General features: G+C 48.1%; 1 protein-coding gene across 3 annotated transcripts in view; it reads right to left on the reverse strand.

Annotated features, from left to right (window-relative positions):
- CNTNAP5 (contactin associated protein family member 5) overlaps positions 1–16,477 on the reverse strand; it is a gene marked incomplete at its 5' end in the record, with an annotated part of 726,412 nt that overhangs the window by 226,181 nt on the left and 483,754 nt on the right. For all 3 annotated transcript variants that reach the window (XM_081142435.1, XM_081142434.1, XM_081142436.1), the window contains one exon: positions 4,206–4,406. In XM_081142435.1, coding sequence (XP_080998561.1) covers positions 4,206–4,406 — 201 coding nt within the window. The remainder of the gene's footprint in view (positions 1–4,205; positions 4,407–16,477) is intronic.

Raw genomic sequence — 16,477 nt, forward strand, 5'->3', positions numbered from 1 at the left:
GGACAGTTATAGGGACCGGCAGCCGCTGCGGGAAGGGGCGTGAGTGAGGGAAGGTGCTGCACCGGGCAGGGGCGCCGTCTAGGAGAGGCGGCCCTGGCTGCTCGCCTCTCTTCATCCACATTTTTCTACAAAATAAGAAAAATCATGTAAACTCACATCTCCCCCGACTGCTCCATTTCCTTCTAACGTTTGGCTCCACCTTTCCCAGTGTATCAGGCACAGCAATCTTGCTTCGGCTTTGGGCAGAGCTGGGTTCAGGAACCAGGCCGGCCCTTCCCAGCCGTGTGCTGTTAACTAAGGGTCTTATTTTCCCCGAGGTTCAGCTTCCTGCAGTGCCAGGTGAGGACAGCAGCCCTCACTGTGTGGAATTCGAGGTGATGCTGCACAGTACCCCGTATCCTCAAGCACTAGTGGCACTCAGTTGTTGGTGGCCACTAACCTTACTTTCTCTCATCCCGCCGTCTTTCATTCCTTGCCCTAGTGTCCAGTGTGTCCAGCGTGGACACTCTACAGGAATCAGTCAGCCTCCACATGCTCTCAGTAATCTGAGCCCACCATAGCCACAACTGTAACAGTTCATAGCTTCTACTGACCCTGGCTACCAGTAGTATCTACCTCCAGTAAGCTATGGGCGTCAGCCTACCCATGTGTTTAATTAACAGCAATATTTATCATTGTCCGTGAGCCCCTCTGCATTTATCAGATTGCTGGGAAATGGCTCTCACTCCCACAGCGCCGGCAGGGTGGTTGGTATAACCCGGTTACATTGTAGAAGTCAACATGGCAAAACCTTAAAAACATGCACACTCTCTGTCCTGGCAACAGCAATCCAAAACATTTATTTAAGGATATAGTCAGGTTTGTTCACAAAAAGCTACGGGTAAATATATTCATGCAGCATTTGTAACATTAAAATAATGGGAATAATCTAAATGTCCAAACTATAGGAGGTTTATTAATTTTGTATGTGCATCATGGCACAGCCATATAGTGAAAGACTCTTGTTAATGACCACTTGGCATAAAGTCACATTTATTGATGTGGAATGGTATTTGTACAGTGTGTGTGGGGGGGGGGGAGAGAAACAAAGAGGGAGAGAGGGAGGGAGAGAGAGGGAGAAATACAGGGAGTAAAACAATATCACAGGGTCCGGGCTTCGCAGATGAGGGGACGCGTGCTCAGCTCTCCAGGCTGGCAGCCCGGTAAGCAGAGGTGGGTCCCTCTCTTCTCCCCTCGCGCCTGGTCTTCCCGCGGAGAAGTGGCCGCCTTCACAATTAGGAAGATTAGGAAAATGCTCCTGCATGTATGTGCCTGTTAGGAACTGTGTTTGTGTCCCTCCAAAATCCAATCATAGGGTTGAAGCCTTACCCGCGGGTGATGGTCGTAGGAGCTGGGGGTCTTTGGGAGGTGGTGGGGCCCTCATGAGTGGGATTAGTGCAGGTGCTCTCCCCTTCTCTCTGCCACCTGAGGACATGAGTGGGCTGTGTGTGACCTGGAGAGGTCCCTGACAGGAACCCAACCATGCTGGCACCCTGAGCATGGACTTCTCCAGACGAGTGAGGAATGGATTTCAGTTTTTATGAACCAGCCAGGCTGCGGTGTTTAGTTATAGGAGCCCTGACTAGGACAGTGCCCTGGGCACATTACTGTCCCCTCCCGCATGCCCATGAGGGGAGCACACCTAGGTTGGGGCTTAGGGGCTCTATCTCTGCCCTGGGGGCCTGAGGCTGGGCCACGTCTCTAGGAGGGGCTCTGCCAGCAGCTCCACCCCACCCAGTGCCACAACCACTGCAGGTGGAGGCGAGGGGTCCCCTCAGGCTCCGGTCCACCAGGAGAAAGGGGACACCGTGTGAGCACGCCCATTGCTCCTTCCTCCCCCTGCTCTGACTCAGACCCGGGGAAGGAGGAGTAGTGGGTGCCCGCAAACCCCAGCCTGCGTGCAGTGTGTTACACGGGCCTCTGTGAACACCCATGCGGTGGAGCATCTGGAAGGACACCCCCAAATGCAACATCCTCTTCTGTAGGGGGTGAAATTATTTTCTCACATGAGTTATGATCATTATAGTTATTCTATTCACACATCTAAAATAGAAATAACGTGCTCCATGAACTTGTTTCCCATCAACGCACAAGTCTGGGACCCTCCCTGCAGGCTGGGAGCTGAGAGTGAAGAAAGAAACGGGGCAGCCGTGTCTGCTGGACTCCCCCGTGTGCGCCAGGCCCAGTGCCGAGCACAGGCTAAGCTTCGTTCAGTCTTCTGTGAGCCTCCGTGGCTCAGGACTCTCATGTAAATGTTTGGTGGGGAAACTGGGGAAAACGGGTAACTTGTGGAATTTAATGTCACATGACTAGTAAGAGGCAGGGAGAGTCAAGGCCTCGTTCTCACTGTGGCGGCTCCCAAACCCATGGCCCTCCCCCTCGAATATCCTTGTAACATCAAAGGCAGTAACATTAGAAAAATAAAGCACGTGGAGCCCTGGCTGCTGTGCGCAGTGGTTAGAGTCGGCCTGTGCACCACAGGGCGCGGGTTTGATCCATGGTCAAGTGTACACGCCGGGCGGGGCGTGTGGGAGGCAACCAGTCCATGGGCCCTCTCACGCCTATGCCTCTCTCTCCCCCTCTTTCTCTCTTTCCCTCCCTCCCTGTCTCCCTTCCACTCTCTGAAAAGCAATGGGAAAAAAAATTGTCAGGTGAGTATTAACGAAAACATTAAAAATTAAAAAAATAAAACATGTGCAATGGCAGTGTGTAGCCAAACTGACCTCACAGGGTGCAGATGCCGAGGGAAACCCCGTCGTCACAACGCACACGCTCACACCTTCCCTAAATCCCACCAGACCCAATCCCGAGAAGACTAGCGACAACACAGCATAAAGAGGGGAGCTTGCTTTGAGACCCAGGCATTTTGCAAATAGTGCCGAGAGTGTCATGAAGGCTTAACAGCCAGAGAGGGAGAAACGGGAACAAACAGAAGCATTGAATCTCTCCGGGGAGCACCTCTGAGGGCCCCCAAGTCCTGCCTCAGAGCCACGGCCGGCACAGTAACTAATTTTCACAATGGTGATACTGAGTCATCAAGAAAAGGTTACATTTTATATTCAGAATTATCTGTTTAAGAAGGCAAGGAAGCGTGTAATCTATTTGAGAAAGATTTTCATTTCAAATAGTTAGAAATTCTTTCAAAAGAGTTTTGCCGCTTAAAGGAATAAGTGACAATTATCTGGAAAATTCACTTATGCGGAACGAGGCCTCCCTAAAGATTCTAGGTCTGGGAAGCTGTGGGCTATATGGTGAGGCGTCTGCGCCTTCTCCTCTTTGCATTTCATTGTCTGGTTCCCTCAGGCCGCGCACCGCTCCTAACTTCCAAGCACTGGACTGTAAGTTACGTGATGCTGAGATCCTGACCTTTCCTGGACACCCCACATCCCTGCGGTGGGCAGCCTTTTCCCCGCATGAAACAAACGATGAACTGATATTTACAAAAAATGACTGATTCCCAGGGCATGCATGACTGGCGACCAAGCCCACCTGACATTTTACAAAATCCCTGAGTGGTTTTTAAACAGTCCTAGAAGGTTTCTGTTTGTTTGGTTTGGTTTTTTGTTCTTACAAATATGTTAATAATTAAATCAACACTTCACTCTAAAAAATAACCACAGGAAAAGACTTAAAAATAAGGTTACCCTAAGAGTTTCCATGGAGGCCTCCAGGTTTCCGGTAACTAGTGCTGTAAGCACATGGGCGGCCCCTGCCGCCCTGCTGGCCTCACGGTTCCCCATGTCCTCTGCCCCACACGGAACTCATCACGCTCTGCGAATGCGCAGAAATCCTGTTGCTTCCTCACATGCTGTTCCAGCCGCCAGAAAGCTCCCACCTCCGCCTGTTTTACGCCTAGTCCAAGTGTGTCTTCAAATGCCATTGCTCTCAAGGCACGTCCCATCGCCACACCTGCTGCAGGGTGGCCGTTATCATAATCCCCTTTGAAGATGAGGAGAAGCCCTAGAGGCCACGGGACTGCCTCCTGGCCCACCCTGGGCATTGGATCGGCACCTGCCCCTTCCCAGCCCTCCCCCAGCAGCCTGCCCCCCACCGCTCAGGGCAGCACAGTAACCGCAGCCCCCTGCGGGCAAACACCATCGCCTTGGTTTAAGGAGCCCTGCGGTCACCCCGCGGGCCAGGCAGGGTGGCAGGGCCGCGAGCCTCACCTGGCGTGTTGAGCAGGCGCGACCTCCGGCAGTAGTAGGCCACCTCCTGCTCGCAGTGCTCCGAGCTGTCGATCACGGCCTCCAGCTGCTCCAGGCTGCCCCCGTAGGCCAGGGCCATGGAGTAGGGCTGCTGGGGGCTGGCGCCCTGCACGTGGGTCAGCTCTGTGTTGTTGTGCTGCACAGATGTCCAGATCTTGTCCTCTGCCCAGAAACACAACCCGAGGAGGAAGGGTTAGAAGAGAGTTCAAAAGAGGGTCACACTGAAAAAATGAAAAAACAGAGGCCCTTGCAAGCAGCGTGATGGGAGCCTCGCCTTGCAGCCGTGACGCACCACCTGGGCGCTCTACTCGCACCAGCGATCTGACCAGAGGATTTTTGCTCCTCACAGAGCTCCACTCGGGGAGAGAATGGAGGTTAGCAATCTTGGGAGCTAAAGACTTGGAGCCCTTACTCCACAGGCTGTGTGCTAAGCATTTAACGCCCATTATCTCATTAAAATCCACACTATTAAAATCAGAAGGGAGCCAATCCGCCGTGTCAGAAGTGGGGAAACGCAGGTGAGGAGACAGGCAGCTCACTCTGGGTCACGCAGTTAGTAAGTGACTGAGCAAGAACAGAGCCCTCAGTCTTCCAAAGTCCTTCACCTACCCACACACCCTCCTTCACCCGAGAAACACCAGCGCCCATGATTATCCCAGAAAACCACAAGGTCCAGGAGAAAATGAGAGCTGCACAGGAGTCTCTGGAAAATGCACCCAGTTAACAAGAGCGGAATCGGGCAATCCATACCGACCTCCAAGGCATCTCATTGCTGTTCTCATATTCCACCTCCACGCCACCCCTGTCTGCCAAAGGCACTTGGGGGGCTTACAGGAAAGAGCATGCGGAGACGAAGGCCTGAAGTCAGGGAGGGAGAGCAGGCTTGCCTAGGACGGGCGAGACTGGAGGCGAGGAGGGCGGGGGGATTCAAAGTTTAGAAACTGAGAGCCCTACATGCGAAACCCCTTTCTGCTAAAAACAGACTTGGACAAGTCACCTCAGATTCGGGGGCTCAGTTTTATCATCAGTAAGAAAATAAAAGTGAAAGGACAGCAAAACAGCTACACTGTGGCGGGGCTGTTACGATGGAAAAGCAGCCAAAAACCTAAGCCACCATCTGGGAGGCATCCGACGTTCTGTAACGATAACTTAGGCTGAGCCATTTGCTGCCGTTGGCACAGAATTTAATCCTGAACATGCTTACAGATGACGCAAAGGGGAAACAAGAAGCCTTGACAAGCTGCTGTCACCTGAGCATCTTTACCACATAAGAGCATCACCCCTCTTTTAGGTTCTTGGGGCTGAAAGGGGACTCGGCATAGACACCACGCGGCTCCCTCTGCCCTCCCTCCTCAGTCTAACAGGTGAGAAGACCAAGGTCAAGAAGTGAAGAAACAGCCCAAGGCATGTCAGACAAGAATAGGAGCGTGGCACTGGACGTAGGCCCCACTAACTGGAACCACTGAGAAGAGCACCGAGGCTTGGATAAGCGACGTTACTGCCTTCCCTGCAGGTCAGCCAGGAGAAGCAGGAAAGAGAAAAAGAGCTTGGTTTCAGGGGCCTCTACCATATCAGCCAACTCTAAAAGGACACATCCTTGTGTGCTTTTTTTTTTAAAAAATATATATATATCTTTATTGATTTCAGAGAGAGGAAAGGAGAGGGGGAGACAGATAGAAACATCAGTGATGAGAGAGTCACTGATCGAGCCCGCTACCCGGGCATGTGCCCTGACCGGGAATCGAACCCCGATCGCCTGGATCCCAGGTCGATGCTCAACCGCTGAGCCGCGCCGGGCTGGGCCTTGTGTGCTTTTAATTAAGTGGCGGAAGCATCCCGATGCGTCCTGAGGATGTTCCTAAAGCCAGCCCACTAACGGCCCCCGTCCCCCGTGTGCACCTGAGGCGGGATTGCCCTTTCTACAAAGTCTAAAACACAGATCAACACGACGGGTACTGGATTTCGAAAATAAAAACAGGACACGATTCATATTGGTAAAAATGATAATGTTACACAATTAACACAAAAAACTTCAAAACTGCTGGTGCCACTATAGACAAGTGCTGACAAACTAACTAAAGAAAGGCAATTGCTCAATAACGCCGCGATGCCGACGGACAAGCGAGGGCGGACAGCTTGAGACGCCCGCGGCGCTCAGAGGCAGAGAAGGAAGCCCCAGCCTAGGAGAAGCACCGCACCCCCCTCTTACCAGGACGCCTGACGGCCCGCCCACGAAGCGGCCGTGGTAGACACCCACATGTCTGTAACTGGCGTCTGTGTCTACGCGGGTACACAGATGCAGGTGTGTAGATATACGAACCCTTGGAGAGAGAAGTGAATGTGTCCCCAATCCCACTGTGCCCATCTGTCCGATTTCAAAAGTGACCCACACAGTGTCATCACATCACGGGAATTTGGATTTCCCTCCCAGTGAACAAAGGTTTCCTATCTGTATAGTCATGTGCCTACCTGCTCACACATTCATCAATTTAGTCATTGACTCGGTGCCAAGATCATATTCTGTCTTCAACAAGGTGAAAAGAAAACTGTGTGAGCTGGTCGACCTTTCATCTTAAAGCCATCGCGTTGCCAACCCTGCCTCTGGGCCCTGAGGGAAACTGAACTTTTAATAATCACCTGTTGGCACTTACTGATAAATGCCGTATACAGAAGATACAAAGGGATGCTAAGAGCTCCAAAGCGCTCCCCACAATTCACTCAGCCCTCACGAGCCCTCCCTGCGAACGCAGCATGAGTGACGGGGGAGAGCTGATTACTCGAAACCTCAGTCTCTGTTGGGTTTCCTCTCAATGATACTTCTGTCCTCTGATTATTTTTCTCCTGGGAGGCGGCAGAGTAAAGACTGAAAGCAAGGGGGTAAATGGGATTACCCTCCGCCCAGCTTCATTGGCAGCAGTGCCCATTAGCCCTGACCCTGGCTCGGTAGTGAAGGCCGGCGGTCCACGCCCCTCAGGGTGGTCGCCAAGGGCTGAGGCTCCCGCCACCTGCCCCAGGCGGCACTGCGGTTGCCCCAGGCGGCACTGCGGTTGCTCCAGGGCAGGTCCATATGAAGTCAGCTCTGAAGGATTTTCAAACAACTAGGATTTGCCCCGAACAGTTCGCTAGGTAGATGCAGGCGATGCACTCGTGACCCCTCACATGCTTGTACTAAAACATGGCCCCTGGAGCTAAATATTCAAGACGGCTATTTAGTCAGTGGGTTGGTGGAGATTAGTGTGTGCAGCCAGCTCTGGAGTCGGATCTGGACTGGCTGCCAGCGTGGTGCTTGCTGGCTAAGCAACCTTGGTCAAATGGTCTCATTCTAAGGTTCAGTTCCTCATTGGTAAAACGTGAAAAGCAGCAATGATGCCATCCACGCAGGTGGTGGTGAAGATTAAGTGAGGGGATTTATTTGAGAAGGTCCATTATTAACAAAATTACTAAGCCTTCCACAGAAATAGGTGTTGCCCATTGTATATAAAGTCATCAGGACCTCGCTGGTGTCAGATGCTGCTATTTTAACAACAGTGCCCAGGGGAAGAAGCTGCCAGTGGCCTCAGGCAGTCCTCATAAGAGCTTGTAGGCTCTTTCCTGAGCATAAAGTAAAAGGCACCTTAAGGGGAGATAAGACAAACTCAGCCCAGCCTTTTCTCCCCAAATCCACCAAAATCCATGAGGAAAAAAACGCAGAACAGTAATTGCTTCCTTTTTGAAGTTTTGTGAACTTGGATTCCCACACAAGAAAACCACAGAGGTTGCCCTATAGCTCAAGAAGGTCCCGTTTCACGCAGGGAATGAGAGAGAATCATCTAAATGCTAAGACTGGAAAAGCATCATTAAGTCGTCCAACTCCAGCTCCGGCCTCCGCTGCCTGCCTCCAGCGCCAGACGCCCCACCGCAAGGCCCATGCCCTGGCCTCTGCGGAAGCGAGCAGTCTGCAGGGTGTCTTGAGACAGCCTGGACCAGGACAAGTCCATTCAGTCAGACCCTGTGCTGGGAGACTGGGCAAGTTACATAACCACCGCTGAAGTTCCCTCATTGGAAAGCAGGGATTTTAAAATCATTTTTATGATGATAGTACTATAATGACTTACATGATAATTATGTATTTTACATGGACACATAGTAAGTTGCCCAGCATGCAAAATAATTTACACATTAGAATTTTTTTTCTAACATTAGAATGAGGACCTCAGCTCCACTCCTTAGAGAGCCGGGGCGGGGATCTCATCCGGCAAGTGGGCTTAAAAGGCAGGATGGAGCGCCGTCCCTGTACTGGGGCTGCTGCCGTAGGTGATAAATTATTACCATGCTGTTCAATTATCTTTTCACTCTGAAATTGCCTCGTGTCTCTCTATATTTATTTGTGTCCCGTACATTTCCTGAAATTTATCAGCAGAGTATGTTGTTTAATTTTCATGAACCAGAAACCTGCAAAAAGCACTGATCCTGCCTTTTGTTCTCATTTATTCCCCAGTGTTCATTCTGCTCAAGCCCACGGTGAGGACAGCCCCAGCTCCCCGCCTGCCCGGGGAACACAGGCGCCGAGGGAGCCAGGACACATTTTCTGCTCAGGAGAACACATTTGGAAACTTTGAACTGGCAGGAATCTGTTCAATTCAGCAAGCACCTCAGTTAGTTGAAAGTAATAGTTATTATATTTTTAAAATATTTGCTTTTTTCTCCAATATGTGGTTTGCAACTATTTTCTCCCATTTCATAGGGTATCTTTTAATTATGTTGATTGTTTCTTTGCTGTGCAGAAGCATTTTTGTTTGATGTGTCCCCGCTTGTTGACTTGCTTTGGTTGCTTGTGTTTTCGATGTCCTATCCAGAAAGTCTTCAGGAACACTGATGGCAAGGGGCTTCTCCCAATGTTTTTTCTTAGGAGTTTCCTGGCAGCTGGTCTCATGTTTAAGTCTCTACTTCATTTTGGATTACTTTTTGTTAGTGGTGCTGACAGGGCTCTAATTTCATTCTTCTGCGTGTGGCACCCACTCTTCCGATCACCATTTATTGAAGAAACAATCTTTTCTCCATTGGGGTCCTTCACATCCTGTTAAATAGGAGTGACTGAAATACAAGGGCTTATTTCTGGGCTCTCTATTCTGTCCCATGGTCTCTGAGTCTATTTTATGCCAGGGCCATGCTGTTTTAATAACTATAGTTTTGGGGAAATGGAAAGATGTTGTTTAAGGCTACAGGCTTGTAGATAGATACACTCTGGAGATCCAATGCACAGCTTAGTGCTTGCAGTCAACACTTTGTCTGATAAATGTCAAGGTTGCTAAGAAGCTAGATCTTGTTCTCACCACAAAAAAGGTGGATACGCATGTCATGTGACGGAGCTGTGAGCTAACACTCCGCCATATGTAGATGTACGAAATCAACACATCGCACACCTTAAACTTAAACAGTGTCATATGTCATAATATCCCAATAAATGTGTTTTTTCAAATAAATAAAATATTTGTTTTTAAAAGCACCCTTTAGCCATGATGATCATTAACTGGCATAAATGTGAATGACCTCATGACCTTGAGCCACACCACCCACCATGCCCTGTGCACATAAAGGAACTACAGGCCATTGGCTCTCAAATAGCACATGAGATAGAGTTCCAAAGCACCATTTCAAACACATAAGGACACCTTGTTATGTAGATTAGTGAAGCATTTTCTAATTGCTCTGTGAATTTAGCTTTCAATTCTTTTTCCATAAAGCTATTAGGTCTCCCAAGATGTAAAAGGTATCATTCATTCTTGTGTTCAAATGCGTGCTCAGTTAGTGCTGTGCTGGCCACGAGTGTGCATACACAGGACATATGTACTGCCTGCTCCTCCAGGAGCTTGCCGTCGATTTGGGGAAACAGTTGTTTACACAAGAATGACAAACATCTCACACCGTTATAAATACTCTTGAGCTTCTGAGTGATGAGGCTGCCTAGAGATCTGCTGGGGGCAGGGAGGGGGCTGTTAGAGAAGCCTGTCTGGTGGACACTGTGCCCTCTTTTTACTTGAAAATGGACAACCGATTGACAGGAGTCTCTATCTTCTGCCCAGCGAGCCTAGGTCAGCGCTGGGCGCCTGGGAGGCCGTCAAGAAATCTTTGTCAAGTGACGAGGTTATTCAATCTCTATCATTTGTATTCTGCTGGTTTTCTTCTTCCAGCATTTCCAAAGCAGCTCTTCTTTCATCTGTTATGTGATGGTCCAAATTTAAGAAGAGAAACGTCAAGTTACAAGATCAATACGCACATGCACCCAACAACATCAACAAGAGAGGAGAAGAGAGTATGTACCAAGTCCCAGCAGAGCAGTCATGCTGGAATTTTCTGCAACATTTATAATGTTATGAAATCTTTCCAAGTCATCACCCAAAGAGCCCTGTGTGACCCCCCTTCCTGGTCTCCAGGTGACCAGCCTGATTCTGTTTGTTCTCATTTCAGGAGCTACAGCTGCTTACATACAGAGCCAATTTAATTTCTTCATGTTTTTCTCCCTGCCATTCTATCTGATTGCTATTATTATTGTGATAATCATTATTATTAATAATAATAATTATAGATGCTGCATGTTTCATCTGTTACCATGGAGAACATTCTTCAGAAAAAAATAATAAACAAAAGTGAAGAAGGAAAGAGAGGAAAAAAACACCTCTGATTAATAAGACCTCATTCTACACACATATTTGTCTCTTTGCAGAGCCAGAAAAAAAAAGGGCTATTTTTCTATCACAATACTTAGAAGGGACTCTACAGATTGTCAATACCCAGCTTAATTGAACTTAAATCACTGTGGGGAGCTGCTTAGAGTCCTTTGAAAAATGTGCGAATTCACTTATCCGCCCACTGTAATAAAGCAAGTCTATATTAAGGTCCCTGGGGTCACTTCTGGTAAGTTATCTGTGTTGACAAAGTGAATTTTCTATGCCAAGGGTAAGGACAGCTTAAATAATCCTCAAAACACTGTCCTACCACTCATTTACCATCTACACATCTGCAGCCTACTGACATCTCTTGTTGTTTTGCACTGAAGTTATTTAATTTTTCATATGTTTCTGTCTTATCTCCCTGTTTAAATCACGAGCAGTGACGGCTGGGTAGGTGTCGCGTGGAAGGGCCCTCTGTGGGCAAGGAGGCGGACGCTGCGGAGCAGAGCACGGCTGGGCTCGGGGCCCTCTGCGGGCCACGGCGCCTCTGCCCTGACTAGGTTCCTGAGCGTGTCAGACACCCGCCCGCGCCTCAGTCTCCTCACCTGTAGTCTGGATATAATCCAGGTTCGGAAATGTGAGAAATTAACAAAACACATGGGGGTGAGCTGAGCAGTCCCTGGCTCAGGGCACAGACTGACCCAGAATCAGAGCTGAACCGCTGCAAGCAGTCTGATCCAGGAAGGATCAGAAGGGACCGTCTCAGTATCAGACAGTTATGGGACCTGTGCAGAGGGCTCAATGCCACCTCCCTCTCAACTTTTAAAGGGAAGAGAGACAGTGAGTATGAAACAAAGTTGAGCTCCTTTAGAAAGCATCAGACGTCCCCCCGGAACTGTGTTCCCTCCCCTGTGCACCAGCCCAGCCGCCCTGGAGAATCGACGCCCGCCCTGCTGCACCCACTGCAGACATGCTGCTTCCTGGCTTCTGGGCTTTGAGTGCCAGCATCAGGGCCCTGGGGCCCTGGTGTGCCCACCTGCTCTGTGCATTAGCTGGAGCCGACCCCCTAGCGCCAGGCCAGGAGCCAGCTCCTCCGCCCGCCTGCGTGGGCCACGCTTTACAGCCTCCATGCAGCAGACTTGACTGTGATTTACCCCCCTGCTGCACTCCCGCCTTTATTTTTTATGTACCATTTGGGACATTATTTTTCTCTTTGCTTGCTTTAAAGCAGGTACCAAGATCTAAGAGACCTGGGAAATCAGGGTCATGGTCTTGGAGGGTGTGTTTTTGAATGGGCCCCATGCACGCTGTGTCCTACTTGTTTGTTTACTGTTTGCTGGTTTTTTCAAGGAAAATTTATTAAACACCTAGTGTGTGCAGAACACTAGATTAGGGACTGAGAATGTGGCAGGGTGAGGGCTACAGGCTGAGTGACACTGACCTCCTAGGGCATCCACACCTGATTCTGAGAAAGCCTGACTGCAGCTGAGGGGCGAGAGGGAGCTTGGCCCAGGTCAGGGCCCCAGCCTCTGAGCAGAAGGGAGAAAGGGGCCTCAGAATAAAAATTGCCTGATGGGAAGAGGGCTGTGAGGCGGTGGACAGGGCTTTGGTGATGTTAGAAGTTTTATGAGGTGTTTAGGGGTGTCTTTGTGGCAGGACTACTGGGTGCTTCTCAAGAAAAAGCGGGGCACTTACATGGACCTGATTCAGTCTCCACATCTGAGTCATGCTGGTCATGCTCTCTCTGAACCTACATTTCCTCAGAATGCACATGAGACAAAATTTCTACCTCCCAATTTATCGTGTGAATAAATGAGATCAACTCCAAGACAGTATAACCCAGCGCCCGGGCCACCGGCTCACTACAGCAGCGCCTTCTCTTTGTTTAGAAGACCTAAGCAGCTGAGATGGAGCTCAGGGGCCTCGCTAAGGCAGTGCACTGGCTGCAGGGGCCTGGCCTCAGTCCCAAGGAGAGGGAGCCGAGGCCTACTCCCCTCTCCCGTCATCAGCTCACAGAGGAGGCGCGCCTTCTGTGAATGTCAGCGTCCACTTCCTCCGCTTAGTGACTTTATGCTCTGGTTCTGGAGGCTATAGAAAAGAAAACTTGAAGAGGAGAGGTGAGTGGAATGATCTATGTTCCTTTCAGCGGACACATCTGCTCTGGGGAGCACATGCATGTTCTCGGTGTCACTAAATTTGCTTCACGTGGAGTCCGGGTTTATTGCTCTAGAAACAATAAGCAAACCTAACACCTAGATCTTAGCTTCCAAAAGCAATTTGCTACAAAAGTGAACTAGATTCCTTTGGAAAATAGCTGAGTCTGGGTCTAGGCAGGTTGGAACACCTTGTGCTAGAAAGCAAAGCGAGGAGGTGCTCCAAGACTAGTGGAGGCAGACAAGGCAACGGAGCAGAATTGAAGGGAACATGGCTAGTTACAGCAGGACAGTTTTAACATAAAAATATAATAATAGTAACAACGTTTCAAAGTGGGATAATTTATGAGTTTATGGTGACACAAAGGCAGGTGGAGGTGGGCGAGAGGTATAAAAGCTCTTCGGTAGAGAAGGGTGCAGAATGACAGCTACACGTGTAGAAAAGGTACGGAATTAGAAAACAACACCTGGCAAATCCCGGTGCAATACATGAGATGGGTCCGGATCCCTAACAGGTTTAGAGGAAATGTTGGGGAACAGGACATTCCCACAGAGCGGCACGGACACCTTACTGATTATGTTACCCTCAGGATGCAGAGATATAGCAGACCTGCCTTAGCCAGGGAGGGAGCTGAGCACCCCGTGCGCAGAGGGACCGTGTCCCTCCCGATGGGACACACTGAGCAGACCACACATGGCCCGTCAGGTCATCTGTCCAAAGTATTCTAACACGAATAACTTTAAAAAGCCAAAACATGGAACATTTTGCTTAAGAGCTGCCTTGCACTGCTCTTCAAAAAATTAATGTCACGAAAAGCAAACAGAATGATATGAGTTAGGGGAAGGGCCTTCTAGGTAAAAGGGCCTAGAAGGACGTGACCATCAAACCCGTGGCATGGAAGGTGCTTCATCCTAAATAAAACTGTAAAACCAGACTCTGCCATAAGGCGCACGGTGGAGGCAGGAGGGATTCTATTGGGGCTGATTTAATGAACGTTCATTTTTATGTCTGGTTTCGGTATTGTGGGTATGTAGAAAAATACTTTTGTTCTAAGAGCTACAAGCTAAAGTTTTTAGCTTTAAATATCACTGTGACTACAACTTATTTTTGAATTGTTCTGGAAGAAAAAGGTAATTCATGAGGAAGAGGGAGGGAGGAAGGAGAGAGAATGAGAGAGAGGCAGCACAAGTGGGCGAACGTGGCAAAAGGTTAACAGAATTCAGGTGAAACTTGGATGGAGGCTTATTTTAGTATTTTTTCAACTTGTCTGTAGGTTTGGACACTTCAGAAACTTTGGTGAAAACACGATAGTGCTTTGCGCAGTGCTTCACAGGCAAAAGTGCTCAAACTTTTCCACTGTGTTCCAGCAAGTCCATGTGTCTGAGCTCCTATACACACACACAGACGCACGCGCACACACACACACACACAGATACACACAGAAACACACAGAAATAGAAACACAGAAACACACAGACACACACACAGAAACACACATACACAGACACACACATAGACAGACATACAGACACACCCACACACACTCACAAACACAGACACATACACTAACACACACACACAGAGACACACACATTAACAAGCAGACGCACAGACTAACAGACATATATACAGAAACACACACACAGACACACAGACACACACAGACACACACAGACACACACAGACACGCAAACCCACACAGCTAAGGACTAAGTGGCCAAACAATTATCAAACAGCAAAAGTTATTATCCAATTCAACCGCTGACACCATGATGCACATTCATGTTCAAGGGTAGTATTGATTAGTAACAAATTGATATTCGTGGACTATTTCAGGCATTGTGCTCTCATGAAAGCGATTGCTTTTATTTTAATTACTGCATCTCCAGAAACCAGAGTCAGGATTTCTAGGGACAGAGTGACAAAAACAATAAATAATAGCTACCATGTGTTGTGTACATAATGCTAAACACTTTTTGTTAGGGGTTACATCAATTATTTAATATGAACCCAACAACGTTAAAAAGTTTTATTATTAATTACAGTGGAGAAAACTGAGGAACAGGGAGATCAAATAAGTCACCTAGTCTGTCAGGGCATGGCTCAGCGGTTGAGCATCGACCCAGGATCCAGGCAATCGGGGTTCGATTCCCGGTCAGGGCACATGCCCAGGTTGTGGGCTAGGCAGCGGGTCAATGATTCTCTCATCATTGACATTTCTATCTCTCTCTCCCTCTCCTTTCTTCTCTCTGAAATCAATAAAGATACATTTAAAAAAATAAATAAGTCGCCTACATCACACTTGACAAGACTACGAAGTGTCAGCATTGGGAGGCAAACCAAGCCCAAGATCTTGCAGACTTTGCTGGATTTGTTGGACGCTTGTTGATTAAGGAAATTAAAGAGAAATTCATAAGAACTGTGACAGGATGAATATTTTTTCATGTGTCTATTGTCTGTTCATATGTCTTCTAAGGAGATGTGTTTGTTCAGGTCCTCTGCCCACTTTTTTGATTGAGTTGTTTGTTTTGTTTGTTGTTGAGTTTAATGAGTCATTTATATATTTTGGAAATTGAACCTTTGTCGGAGCTACTGTTTGAAAATATCATCTCCCATCTGGCTGGCTGCCTATTGGTTTTGTTGTCAGTTTCCTTTGCTGCATGGGAGCTTTTTGATATAGCCCCATTCATTTATTTTTGCTTTCATTTCCCTGGCCTTTAGGGTCAAGTTCATAAAATGTCCTCTATGACCAAGGTCCATAAGTGTAGTATCAATGTTTTCCTCGCCGTAACTTATTGTTTTGGGACTTATATTTAGGTCTTTGATCCATCTTGAGTTCATTTTTGTACATGGGGACAAACTGTAATCCAGTTTCATTCTTTTGCATGTCGCTTTCCAGTTTTCCCAGCACAATTTATTGAAGAAATTTTCTTTACTCCAGTGTGTGTTTCTGGCTCCTTTGTTGAAAAGTACCTGCCCATATACATGTGGTTTTATATCTGGGCTCTCTATTCTGTCCCACTGACCTATTTCTGTGCCAGTCTCATGCTGGTTTGATTACCGTAGCTCTGTAGTGTAATTTGAAGTCAGGTAGGGTGATACCTCCAGCTTTGTTCTCTTTACCCAGTACTGCTTTGGCTATCTGGGGTCTTTTGTGGTTCTATACAAATCTAATGATTTCTTGTTCTATTTCTTTAATAAAATGACATTGAGATTTTTATAGGGATTGCATTAAATCTGTATATTGCTTTTGCATTATGGCCATTTTATCTATGTTGATTCTTCCAATCCATGAACAGGGGATATTTTCCATTTTGCTATGTCTTTTTAAATCTCTTTTAATAATGCTTTGTAATTTTCAGTATATAGGTCTTTCATGTACTTTGCTAAGTTTGTTCCTAGGTATTTTATTCTTTTGGCAACCTCACT

Source organism: Miniopterus schreibersii (assembly GCF_964146895.1).
Source record: "Miniopterus schreibersii genome assembly, chromosome: 7".
Classification (NCBI taxonomy): domain Eukaryota; kingdom Metazoa; phylum Chordata; class Mammalia; order Chiroptera; family Miniopteridae; genus Miniopterus; species Miniopterus schreibersii.